The 17,772-nt window shown below is 49.9% G+C and overlaps 1 protein-coding gene across 1 annotated transcript; it reads right to left on the bottom strand.

The window, feature by feature from the left end:
* Positions 1-9,513: 9,513 nt before the first annotated feature.
* LOC146396297 (uncharacterized) lies at positions 9,514-17,417 on the bottom strand. Its single transcript, XM_084995467.1, has 6 exons — positions 17,406-17,417; positions 17,033-17,279; positions 16,550-16,704; positions 13,708-13,830; positions 12,129-12,271; positions 9,514-9,901 (listed from the first exon to the last, which is right to left on the bottom strand). The coding sequence occupies exons 1-6, from the start codon at positions 17,415-17,417 to the stop codon at positions 9,709-9,711; spliced, it is 873 nt and encodes a 290-aa protein (XP_084851593.1). The 3' UTR covers positions 9,514-9,708.
* Positions 17,418-17,772: the final 355 nt, after the last annotated feature.

Below are 17,772 nucleotides of genomic sequence, written 5' to 3'. Positions count from 1 at the left end.
GTTCAGTGGGTTAAGGATCCAGCGTTGCCATGAGCTGTGTTGTAGGTCTCAGATGTGGCTTTGATCCTGCATTGCTGTGGCTGTGGTGTGAGCTGGCAGGTATAGTTGCCATTCGACCCCTAGCCTGAGAACCTCCATATGCTGCGAGTATGGCCCTGGGGAAAAAAAAAAAAAACAAAAAAACAACCACAACAAACAAAAATGTGTATATACTTTCTGTTTTAAAAATATATATTTTAGGGCCTCTAGAAAGTTCCCAGGCTAGGGGTCGAATCGGAGCTGCAGCTGCCAGCCTATGCCACAGCCACAGCAACAGCAATGCTGGATTCCAGCCACAATGGCAACCCATGCTGCAGCTTGCAGTGATGCTACATTCTGATCCTTAATCCACTGAGCAAGGCCAGGGATAGATCCCACATCTTCATGGACCCTGTCGGATTCATAACCCACTAAGCCAATTTAAAGTATGGAATTCCTGAAGTCCATACTTTAAAATCCATACTTTTTATTCAAACTTCCTTAGTTTTCACCTCATGTGTTTTTTCTGTTCTAGTATTCCATTTATGATACCAAGTTACTTTTAGTTGTCATGTCTCCTTAGGCCCCTCTTGGGCTGTGACAATTTCTCAGACACCTTTTTTTTGATGACCTTGACAGTTTTGAGGATGCTGGTCACTTAGGTTGTAGAATGTCCCCCACTTGGAATATGCCTGATGTTTCTTCATGATTAGATGCAGTTTATGGACTTTGGGGAGAAGATCACAGAGGTAAAGTGCCATTCTCTTCACATATCAATGATACACATACTCTAGGAAGGACTTAGCACTTGTGTTGTTGACCTTGACTCCTGTTAGATTTTTCCACTGTTTTTTTATTCCCTTTCTATATTGTCCTTTTTAACAATAAGACATGATAATCAGTCTACAGTTAAAAGCAGGAAATTGTGCTGCACGTCCTGAGAACAGAGTACCTACATAAGTTATTTGGAATTCTTCTGTACAAAATATTTTTATTATTCCTTATTGATTGTCTGAATTATTAATTTAGTCATTTATTTATTAATAGGGATTCATAGCCATTTATTTTATACTTTGGGTTATAAACTACTACTATATTACTTATTTTCTTGGTCAAATTGCTTCACTTTGGCCATTGGAAGCTCTTTCAGTTGGCCCATGTACACCTCATTTTTTTTAGTAGTTTCTGACTTTGTTTTAAATATTGTTTGCAAATACATTGAGAACCACTTCAAATACCACAGTAGTTTTTTGTTTTGAAACATCAAACATCATTTTTAAAACCTCAGTGGAGGAGTTCCCGTTGTGGTGCAGTGATTAATGAATATGACTAGGAACCATGAGGTTGTGGGTTCGATCCCTGGCCTTGCTCATGTGGCTTAAGGATCTGGCATTGCTGTGAGCTGTGGTGTAGGTTGCAGATGTGGCTCAGCTCTGGCATTGCTGTGGCTCTGGCATAGGCCAGTGGCTACAGCTCTCATTTGACCTGTAGCCTGGGAATCTCCATACACCACGGGAAGCAGCCCTAGAAAAGACAAAAAGACAAAAAAAAAAAAAAAAAAAAAAAAAAAGAAAGAAAGAAAGAAAAAAGAAAGAGAAAGAAAAACCTCAGTGGAGAATAATTTTATCCTCATCAAATACCAACCCTGGATATTCCTCTTTTTCACTCTTGATATTCCATGCTTCTTTCTATTATCATTCCCCTTCTGTCTCAAGAAGATCCTTTAGGAATTTTCAGATTAGATCCACTGGCAACAAATTCACTCGGTTTTCCTTCATCTGAGAAAATCTCTTTTCACTTTCATTCCTGAAGGATATTCTCACTGGATATAGAATTCTGTTAACAGTTCCTTTCTCTTAGCACTTAAAAAATGGTGTGCTATTTCCTTCTGGCCTCCATGGCTTCTAACAAGAAATCACAGGAATTAGAGATATTTTGCCCCAGTAAGCAATGTGGCATCTCTGTATGGATACTTTTTTTTTATTTTATTTTTTAACTTTTAATTTTTTTTTGTCTTTTCTAGGGCTGCATGCGCAGCATATGGAGGTTCCCAGGCTGGGGGTTCAAATCAGACCTACAGCTGCTGGCCTACACAGCAGCCACAGAAATGCCAGATCCGAACCATCTGCGACCTACACCACAGCTCAGGGCAATGCCAGATCCTTAACCCACTGAGGTAGGCCAGGGATTGAACCCGAAACCTCATGGTTCTTAGTCAGATTCGTTTTCACTGTGCCACGATGGGAACTCCTCACACAGCTTCTTGAATCTGCAGATTTTGCCTTTCCTCAAATTTGTGAAGCTTCCAGCTTTTTGTCAGCCCTGATCTCGTCCTCCTCTCCTAAATATTAGATATACTGTTGTTGTCCTACCAGCCCTTCAGATTCTGTTTCCTTCTTTAAAGTTTAATTGTGGGAAAGAACACATATAAAATTTACCATCTGAACCATTTCCAAGTATTCAGTTCAGTAGTGTGAAGTGTATTTATAGTATTGTGCAACCAATATCCAGAACTTTTCATTTTGTAAAACTGAAACCCAATACCCATTAAACAGCATCCCATTTCCTCCTCTCCTTAGCCCCAGCAACCATCAGTTAACTTCTCTCAATATGAATTTGACTTCTCTACACACCTTATATAAGTGAAATCACACGCTTTTTTTTTTTTTTTTTTTGTGACTGGCTTTTTTCAGTTAGCATAATATCCTAAAGGTTCACTCATATTGTAGCATGTGTCAGATTTTTCTTCCTTTTTAAGAATGAATAGGGAGTTCCCTTTGTGGCTCAGTGGTAAGAAACAAGTATCCATGAGGACTCAGGTTTGATCCCTGGCCTTGATCAGTGGGTTAAGGATCCAGCGTTGCTGTGAACTGTGGCATAGGCCAGCAGTGCAGCTCTGATTCAACCCCTAACCTGGGAACTTCCATATGCCACAGGTCTTTTGCCTAAAAAGAAAAAACAAACAAACAAACAAGAAAAACCCAAAAAACCCACCAAGCGTAATGAATAATATTCCATTGCATGGATATACTGCATTTTTTGGTCATTTATCTGTCTATGGACACTTGCGTTGCTTCCTTCATCTGCCTACTGTGAACAGTGTGATTATGAATATGGATGTGCAAATACCTCTTCAAGACCCTTCTGGTACTTCTTTTGGAAATTTCTCATTGTGGAGCAGCAGAAACAAATATGATTAGTATCCATGAGGATGCAAGTTCAATCCCTGGCCTTGCTCAGTGGGTCCAGGATCCAGCATTGCCATGAGCTTCAGTATAGGTCATAGATGTGGCTTGAGTCCCTTGTTGCTGTGGCTGTGGCCAGCAGCTGTAGCTCTGATTCAACCCGTAGCCTGGGAATTTCCATATGCTGCAGGTGAGGCTCCAAAAACCAAAAAAAAAAAAAAAAAAAGAAGAAGAATTAATAAATTTTACAGTTCACATTTCAAAGACTACAAAGAGGTCCAGTGAAAAGTTGGCCTCTTATTCTGTCCACAATCCTTCTAGTCCCTCTATCAGGTAACCACAATCATGAAATTTTTCAGTAGTTTTTCCAGACATATTATGTATGATGCATAAATAAGTATTATTTATATTATTTTCCTTTTACACAGCTAGTGGCACTCTCTATGCTCTATTTTTCATCTTGCCTTTTTTTTTGACCGTGCACACAGTGTACGGAGCTTCCCTGGCCAGGGATCAAATCCAGGCCATGGCAACAACCTAATCCACTGCAGTGCAAATGCCTGATCCTTAACATGCTGTGTCACAAAAGAACTCCTCATCTTACCTTTTTTAACTTAATAATATATCTTAGACATCTTTCTATTACTATACATTAAAAAGCATCCTGGGGAGTTCCTGTTCTTGCTCAGCAGTAACAAACCCAACTAGTATCCATGAGGACTCCGGTTTGATCCCTGGCCTGGTTCAGTGGGTCAAGGGTCCAGCGTTGCTGTGACTGTGGCATAGGGAACTTCTATATGACGTGGCTGCAGTCCTAAAAAAAAAAAAAAAAAAAAAAAGCATGCCTGTTCATTTTTGAGGTAGTATGGTTTTCTATTTGATAGGTGGATCAAAATTTAGACAGTCTCTTATGGATGGACATCTATGGTGCTTCCAATCTTTTGCTATTTAAACTATGATTCAATGAATAACTTTGTCATGTCATTTTTTTTTTTCTTTTTCTGGAGCTACTCCCATGGCTTATGGAGGTTCCCAGGCTAGGGGTCTAATCTGATCTGTAGCCACTGGCCTATGCCAGAGTCACAGCAACACCAGATCAAAGCTGCATCTATGACCTATATGACAGCTCATGGCAATGCCAGATCCTTAACCCACTAAACGAGGGCAGGGATCAAACCCACAACTTCACGGTTCCTAGTGGTATTCATTTCCACTGTGCCTTGACAGGAACTCCCTGATCTCCATCAGAGCATCAGAGCCCATTAGCAGGTGGCTTCAATGGAGTAAATTTAGGCACTGGCTTAAAGCATGTGGCAGAGATGCCAAGGTGGTGGAATGGAACTGCTAGCTCAGCGAGGGCACACAGGCCCTGTTCCCACACACTGCTCTCTGTAGAAGTATTAAGAAGAGGCTCAGGGTGGCCCTGGTAAGGGGTCAGAGAGCCATGTCTCCCCCTCCCTCAAGCCCACACCTGCATCCTCCAACTTTGTGGCCTTTCTGGCTGGTCCACCCTGGATTCTAGAGCCTACACAGCTTCAGTGGAAACCCTCCGGAGCTTTCTTATGGTCCAGACCCTCTGAGGATGCCATCCACATATGGGGCTCTCCAAGCTCTGGCAGAAATAACCACCATCCTCTCTGAGCCCAGGACCCACTTCCACAGCCCTCACTCATCCAAGACCAAAGTTTCTCTCAGCCTTTAATAAGTTTTTTTTTGGCTGGTAAGAATGTGAAGTTGAGGAGTTCCCGTCCTGGTGGCAGCAGAAACAAATCCGACTAGGAACCATGAGGTTGTGGGTTCAATCCCTGGCCTTGTTCAGTGGGCTAAGGATCCAGTGTTGCTGTGACCTGTGGTGTAGGCCACAGATGCACCTCAGATCCCTTGTTGCTGTGGCTGTGATGTAGGCCAGTGGCTACAGCTCCGATTCAACCCCTAGCCTGGGTACCTTCATATGCCATGGGTGTGGCCCTAAAAAGACAAAAGACAAATAAATAAAATAAAATCATAATTACAGAATTCAGGCAAGGGTCTGATCATGTAAAGTTACATAATCATGCATTGATTGATTGATTGATTGATTGATTTTGCTTTTCATGGCCACACCTGGGGCATATGGAAGCTCCCAGGCTAGGGGTCAAATCGGAGCTGCAGCTCCTTCCCTACACTACAGCCACAGCCACACCAGATCTGAGCCATGTCTGTGACCCACACCACAGCTCACGGCAATGCTGGATCCTTAACCTTCTGAATGGGGCCAGAGAGCAAACCCACATCCTCATGGATACTAGTCTGGTTTGTTACCACTGAGCTACAACAGGAACTCCAATATAATACTGTATTTTAAAAATTTATTTTACTTTATCTTATTTCATTTTGGTCCTTTTAGGGCCATACTCACAGGAATACAGAAGTTCCCAGGGTAGGGTTCGCATCCGAGCTGTAGCTGCCAGCCTATACCACAACCACAGCAACACCACATCCGAGTTGCATCTGCAACCTATGCCACAGCTCACTGCAACTTGGGATGAACCCACTGAGCAAGACCAGGGATTGAACCAGGGTCCTCGTGGAGACTAGTTAGGTTCATTACCATTGAGCTGGAAGGAAGGGAACTCCAATAATGTATTTTAAAAGTAAATAAATTCATTCACTGCAAGTACATTAAATGTCAGGCCGTCCACTGGGTGTCTACAGTGATTATACACACAGTGATGAAAGAGACAAACATTCAGCTCCTAGGAAAAAGTTTAGAGGGGAGAAGAACTGACATGACACAAAGATCCTATAAATCATTTAGTTGCAGGTGTGCTGAGCACACCTGTAGCTTGGGGGGAAGTGCTACTCAAATTAAAGCACTCAACAGGCACTTGGTGCAGCCAGTATGGGAGTTCGACCCAGTGAGCCTGAAGAAGGTGCCACTCATGGGGAAATCATGGCCTTCCAGGAAAACTCCAGAAGGGAAATTCCAGAATATTCCAAAAGACGTGGGATCATTAAGCCAAACAAAGGGGTTTATCTTGTTTACAGGTACCCAGAACAGGCCAACCCCCAGGAGCTCCAGATGCAGGGGCAGCCAGAGGGGCAGGAGACTTTCAGAGCAATCCCTCCAAAGGCCACCGAGGTTATGACTTTAGGGACCACACATATCCTCTGCCAAGTACGTATTCAGGGCCACCCAACTCCCCCTCCCAGATTTGGGAAACTGAAGTCCAGAGGGTTGGACTGGCATGGTCACACCAGGACCATGAACCATGCCCTGCCTGTCGCTTGGGACAGGAAGCGCTACCTTGTCCAGCTGGGTGGCTCAGAGAAGGTCTCAGGCCTCCAGAAACGAGAAAACGTGAAGCAACTCATGCAAACCCAAATGGCCCCTGCCGCCCTAGGTGCTCTGGCCAGGCCACGCCTTCCCGGTGTTTCCACCCCACAGGCCATACCCTGCTCCACCCTGCTTCCACCCCATAGGCTGAGCCCTTCCAGGTTGATCCTTGCCAGCATCCCCTCTCAGGTCCCAAAGCTTGCCAAACCCACTTCTGTTTGGCCTTCCACTGGTCTCTGCCCTGCCCCTTGGCTCTCACATTGTCCCAACACTCGGCAGACCCTTGCCTCCTCCCTCACACTGACATTCATCCTCACTCTGACCTTTGCCCTTACCCAGACCACGCTGGACCTTCGGGTGTCCCTGAACCCAGCACCTTTTGAGCCCTTGCCCTGGTGCTGGCCCTTATGCAGAATTTGGTCCTTTTCCTCAGCCTCGCCCTAATCAAAACCCTTGATTTTATGAACATCAGACATCTACCCCACCCTTGTCCCTACCTGACTCAGGCACACTCTAACACACACTTCGCCCTAGCCCTGACTCCCACCTTCACAATGACCCTCAGCCTCCCTCCTGCCATGGCACTGGCCCTTGCCCAAAACCTGGTGCCTCCCTTGTCATGGCACCCACCCTGGCTCTTACCCCAGCCTTGGCCCTGATACCAGGACCTCACTCTGGACTTGGTTATGGCCCTGACCAAGATCAGATCAGAGTTAGTGTAAATGATAACAATGTAAATGTAATGTAAAAGCAAGTGTCATGATCAAGTTCAGTGTCAGAGCAGTCAGGGTGGCAGACAGTGATGAAGATCAGAATGAGGGTGAGGGTCCAGGGTAAAATTCTAGATCAGGTAGGGGGCAAGATAAGACAATGGTCAGGCTCATGGTGTCAGAATCAGGTTCGAGGATCAGTGTGAGGATCAGGTTGAGACTCCATCATCGGAGAGGATCCGTAAGAGGATGAGGTCAGGGTAAGGATTATGGTTGTCAGGATGAAAGAACGATTGAAAGTTGGATTCAGGTTGACAGTGAATGTCCAGTTCTGAATAGGATTCAGTCAAGGTGAGGGCGAGGTTGATATTCAGGATTAAGCATCAAAGCAGATTTAGAGTCAAGATCAACCATGAGGATAACTGCCAGGATCAGAGTGAAGGCCAAGGTCAATTAGAAGTCAAGGTGGGATTCCTTTCCTCTTGCTGCTGGAAAGAATCAAGTCCTCCTCCACCTCTCCCTCCCCACCACCAATTACACTGGCCCAATCTGCATAATCCAGGATACTCTTTCGATCTCAAATATGTACCCTTAATCACATGGCAAAGTCCCTTTTTTGTTTAAGGCAATATATTCATAGGTCAGGACATGGGCGTCTTTGGGGGGACATTATTGTGATTATCAGAGATGATCAGTTTGGTTTAGTCAAAAATCAGGTTCAAGGTTAAGGTTCAGTGTGATATGATGGGTCAAATGAAGGTGATCAGACTGAGGATGAACATTCACCATAAAAATGAAGGTCAATGTCAGTGTGAAGTTCAATTTCAGGATCAGGGTCTAGGTCAGCTTTAATGTCAGGATGGGATTAGGGTGTCAGTGATGAGGCTCTGTGTTTGGATGAAGACCCAGGTCAGGGTGAAATTGAGGTCCAGGTCAAAATCAGGATTAAGATTAGGGTTATGGTCAGGCTTGGGGTACAGATATTTCTTTCACCTTTGGCATAGTGTAGTTCAATACCAAGGCTCAAGTTCAAGGGCAGGGTAGGTTGGTATGATAGTCTTTGTCAAGGATACATTCTAGGAGCAGAGTTAAAGGTCATAATCAGATTGAGAACAGCAGTGGTTCATTCATGGTAATGTTCTGGGTCATGATCAGTGGGAGAGAACTTGTTGTTGTCAAGGTAAGTCAAGATCAGGGTTATAATGAACATCAAATGTGTCAATTAGAGGGTCAGTGTTAAGGTGAAGATGAGAGCCAAGTTCATACACAAGGTTAATTCTAGGTCAAGCAGGGTCAGAGTTTGAGTGAGGCTGAGAGTCAATGCCAAGATTCAAGCCAAGTATAGGTGGGGAAGGAGTTGGCAAAGAATTGAGTGAGGGTGACTGTATGTCAGGGTCAGGGTGAGGTTTAGCGTAAGGCTCAAGGCCAAGGTGAGGGTCAATGTCAGGGTGGACTAAGGTTTAGGATCTTTGTGAGTGGAACTGGCCAGAGATCAGCAGTCAGGGTATGGGTACAGACTTCATTTATGTGGAGATGAGAGATAACTAGAAAGAGCTAAAGGTTAGACTCTACAGATGTGGCTGGTCCAACAGGCAGAGGCCAGATCCTTAAAATATCTTTGAAGACCTATGAGACACTCAGACTTTACCCTGTAAGCAACAACTGTGCTTTCCCTCTAAAAACCTGGAAGGCAGTGACTGTGGCAGCATTAGTTCTCTGTGAACTCTGTGCTCACAGGAGTTTATCCACATGGGAACAAAATGAATATTTTAAACTAAAAGATTGCTAAGAGTAAGTTTCTCCATTTGTCTGCTTTTACATACCTCTAAGCCAACACCACACTTCTTATTTGTTTTAGCCCTGAGTCTTGGGATATGATACGCTAAGTCCATTCATCATCTTTCTCCTTTTCTTTGGCTTCTGCCTCCTCCTCTTAACCCTTTCATTTCTGCATATATTTCAGAATTGACTTACCAAATTATTAAATTAGAAAAACAGGAGTTCCCATCGTGGCGCAGTGGTTAATGAATCCGACTAGGAACCATGAGGTTGCGGGTTCGGTCCCTGCCCTTGCTCAGTGGGTTAATGATCCGGCGTTGCCGTGAGCTGTGGTGTAGGTTGCAGACGCGGCTTGGATCCCACGTTGCTGTGGCTCTGGCATAGGCTGGTGGCTACAGCTCCGATTCAACCCCTAGCCTGGGAACCTCCATATGCCGCGGGAGCGGCCCAAGAAATAGCAACAACAACAACAAAACAACAAAAAGACAAAAGACAGAAAACAAGAGCCAGTTCAGACTGTATTGAGATTTACTGAGTTAACAAATGAGTTTCAGGAAGATCTGTCCTATTTGCCTGGTGTCTCTGATTAAGGAGGTGGCCCGTGTGGTCCTGGTTCATGCTTATCCTGAGGGTGATGTAACCAGATTAAGATGTGGAGGGTCACAGAGTTCACTTTATGGCTCAGGGGTTATTAACCTGACTAGGATCCATCAGGATGCAGGTTCAACCCCTGAGCTTGCTTGGAGGGTTGGGGATTCGGTCTTGCCATGAGCTGTGGTATAGGTTGCAGATGAGGCTTGGATCTGGTGTTGCTGTGGCTGTGGTGTAGGCTGGCAGCAGTAGCTGTGATTTGACCCCTCACCTGGGAATTTCCATATGCCACAGGTTCAGCCCTAAAAAAGAAAAAAAAGAAAAGATGTGGAGGTTCACTTATTGGGTCCCCAACTTGAGCCATCCCTGGCCTTGACTTCTGTCATCTCACCTTCAAGTGGGAGCTTCAAAACATGAAGCACCTAGAAAGTCCCCAAGACTAAGGTGGCCATGAATGGGGCTACTTTCCAAGTGACCAGAGACAAGCAAGGGCCAGGAGACCATGCTACCTCAGGCATGTCCCTCAACAGGAGCAGAAGAGGGGTACACATCAGGTAGGACTATTTGGGTTTTATCCTAAATCTCAGAATTGAACTAGTGCTTAATGTCTCTGAGAACAAAATCAAACCACACTTCCCTTCCCACTTGGGTTTCTGACATCTCACACTCAGTGCTCCCACAGATGGCTCTACCGAGGCCGTCCCTGACCAAGAAGGTGGCAGCTAGAGAAGCAGCACGGTGGCAGACACAGCAGCAGCACTCACTGCCTCCTTGGATGGACCTGTCAGCAGCACACAGATGGGAGCTGACAGCGCAGGCCGCAGGTGCCCTCTGCTGGGGCTGGATGTCCTCATCACCCAGCTGAGAGGAGGACCAGGTACAGCCTGTGGCTGAATCAGGACAGAGCTGGGGAACAAGAGGCCTGGGTGGTTCTGGTGGGGAGCACGCTGGCGGGGCCTGGCCCAGCATCTCAGCCCTCCAGGATGAAGGGCCAAATCAGCTCTGGGTTCAACAGCGACTCCTCCAGAGGCCAGTCCACATGGAAGTCATGGACGTGGGGAGACCCTGGGTGGGCCTTGGGGGTAGGTCCCCCTGGGCAGTGGGGAATCGGCAGCTCCGAGGGGTGGGCCGGCAGGGGAGCTGTGAAGAAGTACTGGTGCAGGAGGGCCTGAGGGCAGCAAGCAAGGGACAGCAAAAGGAAACCAGTCACCTCCCCATCCCAGCTTCAGCTCACTTCCCTTTGAGGGGGAGATGTCAACATTGCCCTGAAGAGGCTTTCCTCCCTCTGCTCATCAGTGCAGCTGACTCCAAGCCTCTGAGTGCTTGCTGCCCAAGCACTGCTCCAGGGACCCAGGATGCAGCAGCAAACAGAGCAAAGAGGAGTAGGGGAATAAATCATATAAAGTAGTAGGAGAAAGAGCACATTGGATGATGAGTGCTGTGGGGGGTGGACAGTGAGGAGGAAAGAGGAACAGCGGAAAGGCTGCAGACCTGAAGATGGGCAGGGGAAGCCCCCGGGAGGTGGTGCTTGAGAAGAGACCTGAAGGATGAATGAGTGAGGCCCAGGAACATGGAGGGGCCCCAGAGCAAGTGGAATGGGAGCTGCCAGGGTCACCAAGGGGATGGCCCCTAGTGTGTGATGCCTGAGGGCCACTAGGACCTGAGTTTCTCCTCTGAGAGGGAGCCACAGGAGGGCCCTGCAGGGGAGGGTGTGACAGCCTCCCTGGACAAGATCCCCCTCTCTGCCAGGGGAATGGGCAGGAGGGGAAGCATACAATGGGGGTGAGGACAGGGGGGTGACTTAGACTGGGGACAGCAGCAGGGAGCTGAGAAGGGGTCAGTTGGCCTCAGTACACTCTGAAGGCACTGCTGACATGGGAACTCACCAGGGTATGAGTGCCAAGGGCAAGGAGGGGAGGACAGGTACACCCAATAGAGGCTCTGATGCCATCCCTGCCATTGGCAGGTGGCCCTGCCCTCCTCCCCTGCCTTCCAGCCACAATCCACCTGTCCTGGGTTCTCCTCTCCAGGCCTCTGTTCATTATTTCTCTTGGGGAAACAGCTCCCTGTGCTTAAACTGATCCTCCAGGAAGCCTTACGTGACCCCAAAGTCAGTTCCAACATCACTCCTCAGGGCTGTCACAGACTGGCTGTCCTGCCTCACCACAGGCTGGACACCCCACAGACACGAGCTGCGTCTGTCTGTTCACTCTGCACCAGGGCCCAGGACAATGCCTGGCGTGTGCCAGATGCTGAGTAAATACTTACTGAAGGAATAAAGGCATGAAGAGGTGAGTCACCAATAACTTGGAGATGTGCTCTTCTGCAATGTGGGCACACCCTTCTAACGGGCCACCCCTGGCTGCTGCAGCCCCTCTGGGGTCTGCTCAGGAGAGGCTCAGCTGCTCCACACCCTCCTGCCCTGGCTCTGGGGGTTCTGTCCCAGCCCATCACGGGTTCTGGGGGACCTCAAACTGCTGGGTCACATGAGCACGAATGAGGAGGCTCAGGGCACTGGGTGTTGCCTACCTGGGAGGCTGCAATGCGCTGGAGTGGAGGGTAGAGGAGGAACCTCCCCAGAAAGACCAAAGCCTGGGGAGAGGCATCCAGCAGCACCTCCTCCAAGGGCACGGGCACCTGCTCCTTGAAGGAGATCTTGTTGTAGTCATCTCCTGGAGAAGAAGCAGGCCCGTCAGGGCTGGCCCCTGCCCTGCTGAGCCCCTGCTTGCACCAGGTCACTCTGTCATCATGCACTCAATCAGTCTTTCAGTCCTTCTTCTACTTCATGGGAGCCCACTCTGTGCCCAGCTGGGTAAGAGCTGTGTGAGTGCCAGGGACAGGTCGGAACAGACAGGGGATGGGATACGGATCAGCTCTCCTGCATCCAGAAGGGCAGGAGGAGCCCCTGAGCTGAGCCAGGACAGAGAATGGAAGGTCAGGGAGTTGTGGGGCCACCGGAGAGAAGGTGTGGGCCAGGGGAGTCACTAGTTCTTGGGGAGACAGAGGACACCTGTCCAGGTGTCAGACTTGAGGGCTGGGGGTGCCCAAGAGGCAAAGCACTCAGCAAAGCTGTTTGATGTCATTCTCCCCTGGGAAAAGGGGAGACCCATTCAACAGCTCCCCCAGGATCCAGCCCACGGCACTGCACATACAGAACACAAACATCTCAGAGACCTCAGCACAGCCACAGATCTCCCCGCACCAGCACTCACACCTGACACCAGGGTCAAAACACCCACAAAGTAGCTTAGAGGCTTCAGAGTGAAGAATACAGACCCCCAAACCGGGAAAGACCTCAAGCCTAGAACACAGAGCTTATGCCCCTTCCTCTGCAGCTCTCAGGCCTCAACCCCTCAGCAGTTCTAAGTCCTCTCAGAGCCTCCCATTCTGGACATACACCCTGTCCTCCCATCCCAGGGAAGACCTCCAAAACGGCCCCCAAGTCTCACAGTTTCAGGCAGAAACAGACCATCCTACCCTAGAGAACTGTTCAGGGCCTTCCTATCCAGGGTCCCAGGCTCAGGGACACTGTGTCTCAGGGTGTCATTCCCTGCAGAGAGATGTTCCATGGCCAGACCACCTCCCCAACCTCCACCCAGAGACCTCCTCCTGGGACAGCCACTCCCATCCCACCTGATCCCCACCCAGCTCAAAATTCTCATGAAAAAGAACAGTGACCACAACTCCTCAGAGATACTCTCACCAAGGGAGACTCCCCCAGGGCACCCCTGTATGTTTAAGCTCACAGCAGGAAATCAGCCCCTAATAGCCTGGAGACCTCAATGCCCAGCGGGAACAGAACACTCGAGCACCCACACCCCACCACCTGCCCAGCCCACAGGAGGCTCACCACAGGTCGATACCCTGATTGTACTGGCGGGCACCATACAGGAGCTCAGGGGCTCGGTACCACCTGTGAGTGGATGGCAGGTGGTCAGAGCCAAGTCACCCGTCTGTCAAGAAGCTGCCTGCGCCAGAAGGTCACCCTGGCCCCCACACCAGCTCTTGGAACACTGTTTGGACAGAAGATCCAGAAGCATCTCTTCCCCAGGGGGAGGGTCGGGGCCTGGCCATTGCCTGGTCCTGCCTGGGAACTGGTCCTCCATACCTGGTGGCCACCTGGTGCATGTAGAGGCGGCAGCCATCTGGGGAAAAGGCCCCAGGCCAGGCCAAAGTCTGCTATCTTGAGCTGGCGTGAGGCGCTGATTAGCAAGTTGGCTGGTTTCAGGTCCTGAGGGCACAAAAAGAGGCAACAGTTCCCTGTGAGAACCCATGGGACCTCAGGATAAGAGAGCTGGGCAGGCTGAGCACCCGGGTCAGCCCAGGACCGCACCTCCTGCAGGGCTATACCCCTGGCCACTCACCCATGGTCCCTGACCCCTCTGTCCCCTCCTCAAGCATGCCCTACATCAAGGGCTGGCCTACCTCCAGCCAAGCCACCCCCAGGTCCCACCCCAGCCCATGCTGGAACTGACCCAATGCGCAATTGTTTTTGGCATGGCAGAAGGCAATGCCCTTGAGCAGCATCTGCAAATAGCTCTTGACCTGCACCTGGGCCAGTGGCCTCTGGGCATGGCGCAGCACCTCAGCCAGATCTGACAGCATGTACTCAAAGGCCAGCACAAAGCCTGCACTATGCGGGAACACAGCCTTCAACTGCACAACCTGTGGGGGAGGGGGGAGAGGCATCCCATCAGCCCCCAGACTCATGTGGCTCACACCCTCTGTGGAACTCTCGGCTCTTGCCCCAACAGAAGACCAGGCAGAAAAGGTGACAGGAGATCTGAGCTTAGAATCAGGGAGCTGGGTGCTCTCATGTGCTCCCCTCTCCCAACAGAAGGCAAGACCCTACTCTAATGCTCCAGTAAAGTGCAGGAGAAAGGACGTCTAAGAAAATCCACTTAGGGCAGTGTCTGGTCCCCCACCCAGCCTACGAACTGGAAAATCACCTGGAAACACACACACACACACACACACACACACAGAGGTCACCTCCTGTTTCTTCTACAGCCATTAACTCCCAGAACCAAGAGAAGGCACTGGTGGTCACATCTCCCAGCGCTGGGACAGCAGGAGATATGTCACATATACTTCCTGAGGGCCCACAGGTCACAAGGGCCAGGCTGCACAGCAGTGAGCAGGAGCAAGAGCGAGGGGGTCCTGATGGGCTTTAAGGAGTTCGGGGGACAAATGATTGACAGGCATAAGAACAAATCTATTGGGTATCTTGATGAAGGTTCTGATGAAGACAGAAGAGATGGGCTGGGCTCACTTATGCAGGGATCTGGGAAGGAGTTCTGGGCAGGGGGACAGTGAGCACAGGGCTCCAGAGGCGAGAACAGGAAGGAGGCTGCTCTGTACTCCTGGAGCCTAGACGTACTTGTCAGGCAAGAGAAACTTAAGTGTTGAATGAATAGAAAAAGAGACTGGAGGAGTTTCCATCATGGTGCAGGGGAAAGGAATCCGACTAGGAAACATGAGGTTGCGGGTTTGATCCCTGGCCTTGCTTAGTGGGTTAAGGATCCGGTGTTGCCATGAGCTCTGGTGTAGGTCACAGAAGTGGCTTGGATCTGGCATTGCTGTGGTTGTGGTGTGGGCTGGCAGCTGTAGCTCTGATTAGACCCTTAGCCTGGGAACCTCCATATGCTGTGGGTGTGGCCCTAAAAGCCAAAAAAACAAAAAAGTGAAGGGCCATATTATTGCTTTTCTGATTTTGAGAGTAGGAGACAATCATTTTACAGATTGAAACAAACACACAACATTCAGATAATGCACAAACTGATAAAAAAAAAATCACAAAAGAAAAATCCTATCACCTACTGTCAACCTCACAAGTATATTCCACCAGACTTTGCAACAGATATGGCACATACAGATATGTATGCACAGATGTATACAAAATACTTTTGCACAAAACCAGGATGACACATGCAGTTGTATAATATGGTTTTGACACCCAATATAGCACGAACATCTCCAGAGGATAAGCAACAAGCCAGAGTATCACCCATTGTTGGGTGGGTGGACCTGCCCTTGGGATTCCCCAGGAAATTACACACATTCTCTACTCAGGACACGGTCAAGAGAGATGTGCACAGAGAGAATGAGGCTGGGCGGGTGCAGTGTCTCTCCTCCTGTACCCACAGCCCCTCCTGGGCCCATCACAGCACAAATGAGGCCAGGAGGGTCCTGCACCTCTGTCCATCTCCTTACTACTTTCACTTCAGTTCTCAAGAGCCAGGTCAGGGTCAGTGTTTGTCACCAGTGCCCAGCAGAGGGTAGAGCCTATGGGGGCCCCAAGGTTAAAATGTACTGATTCCCCAATCAGAGGAGAAAACTCAGAAGGACAATGTGGAGTTCCCATTATGGGTCAGCAGAAAGGAATCTAACTAGGATCCATGAGGTTGCAGGTTAGATCCCTGGCCTCACTCAGTGGGTTAAGGATCCGGTGTTGCTGTGAGTTGTGGTGTAGGTCAGAGACAGGGCTCAGATCCCACGTTGCTGTTGCTGTGGCTGTGGTAGGCCGGCAGCTACAGCTCTGATTAGACCCCTAGCCTGGGAACCGCCATATGCTGTGGGTGTGGCCCTAAAAAGACCAAAAAAAAAAAAAAAAAAAAAGAAGAAGAAAGACAATGTACATAAAGCTGCTAATCCAGCCTGCGGAACACAATGGGAGCTCAATGGGTGGCAATTATCCTTATTATTAGAATTCATTAAAAGTTTTGAGCAAAAAGGGATGTTAGTGAATAAATGAATAAGTACACAAAGAAATAAGTGGGTGAACAGAGAGGGAGTGAGTGAGGAATGAAATAACTGGGGGGGAATAAGGGTGAACAAGTGGACAGGAAAGGGAGTAGTGAGGGGTGAGGAAGCAAAAGACAGCAAGTCCCCAGGGTGGAAGTGAGTGGATAAGGGCAGGAACCCCAGCACAGGGCACCAGCCCTACTCACATACTGACTGTCCTCAATCTCCTGCAGGGCCTTGACCTCCCGCAGGGCCTGGTTGGGGATGCCATCCTCCAGCCGCCGTAGGGCCACCTTCTTGAGGGCCACGATCTCTCCAGTCTGTTTGGGACAGGACGCAGACACTGCTACCCCATCCCGGGCTGGGAAAAGGAATGGGATGCGAGGCTTGAGGCCCTCGTGAGAGTGGAACGCGCCCCCTACCCCATTCTGGAAGGAAATCAGGCCCAGGAGTCTCGGTACTGGGAAAACAGCTCAGAGGTAACCACACAGTGCTCACAGGGAACACTTGCCATCTAAAAGCACCGCTGGTAACTGGCCGCAACCTGGACGCACCCCACCCCACCCCCACCAAGGGGGCCAAAGAAATAGGCACATGCCACAAGAATCTGATGGGAGGCAGGAGCAATGGCCCAACATGGGTCGGAATATGGGGTAGATCTCCAACCGAAGGAAGGACTGGGTGCTCACCTCCACGTGCTTGGCCTTGAAAAAGTTGCCATGAGCGCCCTCCCCTATGCGGCCCAAGATGCAGTACTGCTCCATGGCCTTCTGCCTGGCACAGGTATGCTCCAAAGTCACAGCCCCTCCCACGCACAGGCAGCCAGCCCCTTCCCCATAAGCCTGCCCCGCCCTCTGCGCCCAGAGGCGGCCGCCTAGCAACGGCAGGGGCAGGAGCTCCGGACTGGGAGGCCGAGGGCAGCCAGGGAAGGCGGCCCTAGGCCCGTCAGCGCCTTCCCTTAGGCCCTCGCCATCACGGCTCAGGGCGCTTCACTCAAGGGGAGTCACGCGAGTTGCAGACTGGGCCAGCCTCAGGAACACTCACCGCCGCCCCTTCTCAAGCCTGCGCTGCCATCACGTGACCAGTGACGCCAGATCACGCAAGGGGAGGGGCCGCACTGCCCAGGGGCAAGGCCGGACAGCAGGTGGGGCGGGGCTGCGTAGGCGGGAGGGTGGAGCTGCTCAGCGGGCGGGGCTGGGAGCTGGCGCGGGGCTCAAGGTAACCGGGAGGGGCTGAAGGCGATGGGGGAGGGGCTGAAGGCGACGGGGGCGGGGCTGAAGGCGATGGGGTAGGGGGATGGGGGGGTGCCCTGCGGGGGGAGTGGGTGCCTGGCGGGGCCTGCCCCTCCCCCTCCCTGAGCAGGCTTAGAGGTGCCAGCCGCCACCTCTGAGAACACAGAGGTGTCATTTCCCACCTATGAGACACAGAG

The sequence above is a fragment of the Sus scrofa genome, chromosome 14, assembly GCF_054392235.1.
Source record: "Sus scrofa isolate SSC_HxYL_T2T_F1_AM1 chromosome 14, Sscrofa_HxYL_maternal_Yorkshire_Landrace_v2.0, whole genome shotgun sequence".
Taxonomy (NCBI): domain Eukaryota; kingdom Metazoa; phylum Chordata; class Mammalia; order Artiodactyla; family Suidae; genus Sus; species Sus scrofa.
Note: the sequence above shows the minus strand (reverse complement) of the source record. Positions and strands in the feature narration are given on the sequence as shown.

Coding starts and splice junctions, on each gene's coding strand:
- LOC146396297 (XM_084995467.1), bottom strand. Junction 16,705..17,032: donor TCAAGGCCAAGCACGTGGAG/GTGAGCACCCAG, acceptor TCCTTTTCCCAG/CCCGGGATGGGGTAGCAGTG. Junction 9,902..12,128: donor AGCGCATTGCAGCCTCCCAG/GTAGGCAACACC, acceptor TTTCTTTTTTAG/GGCTGAACCTGTGGCATATG.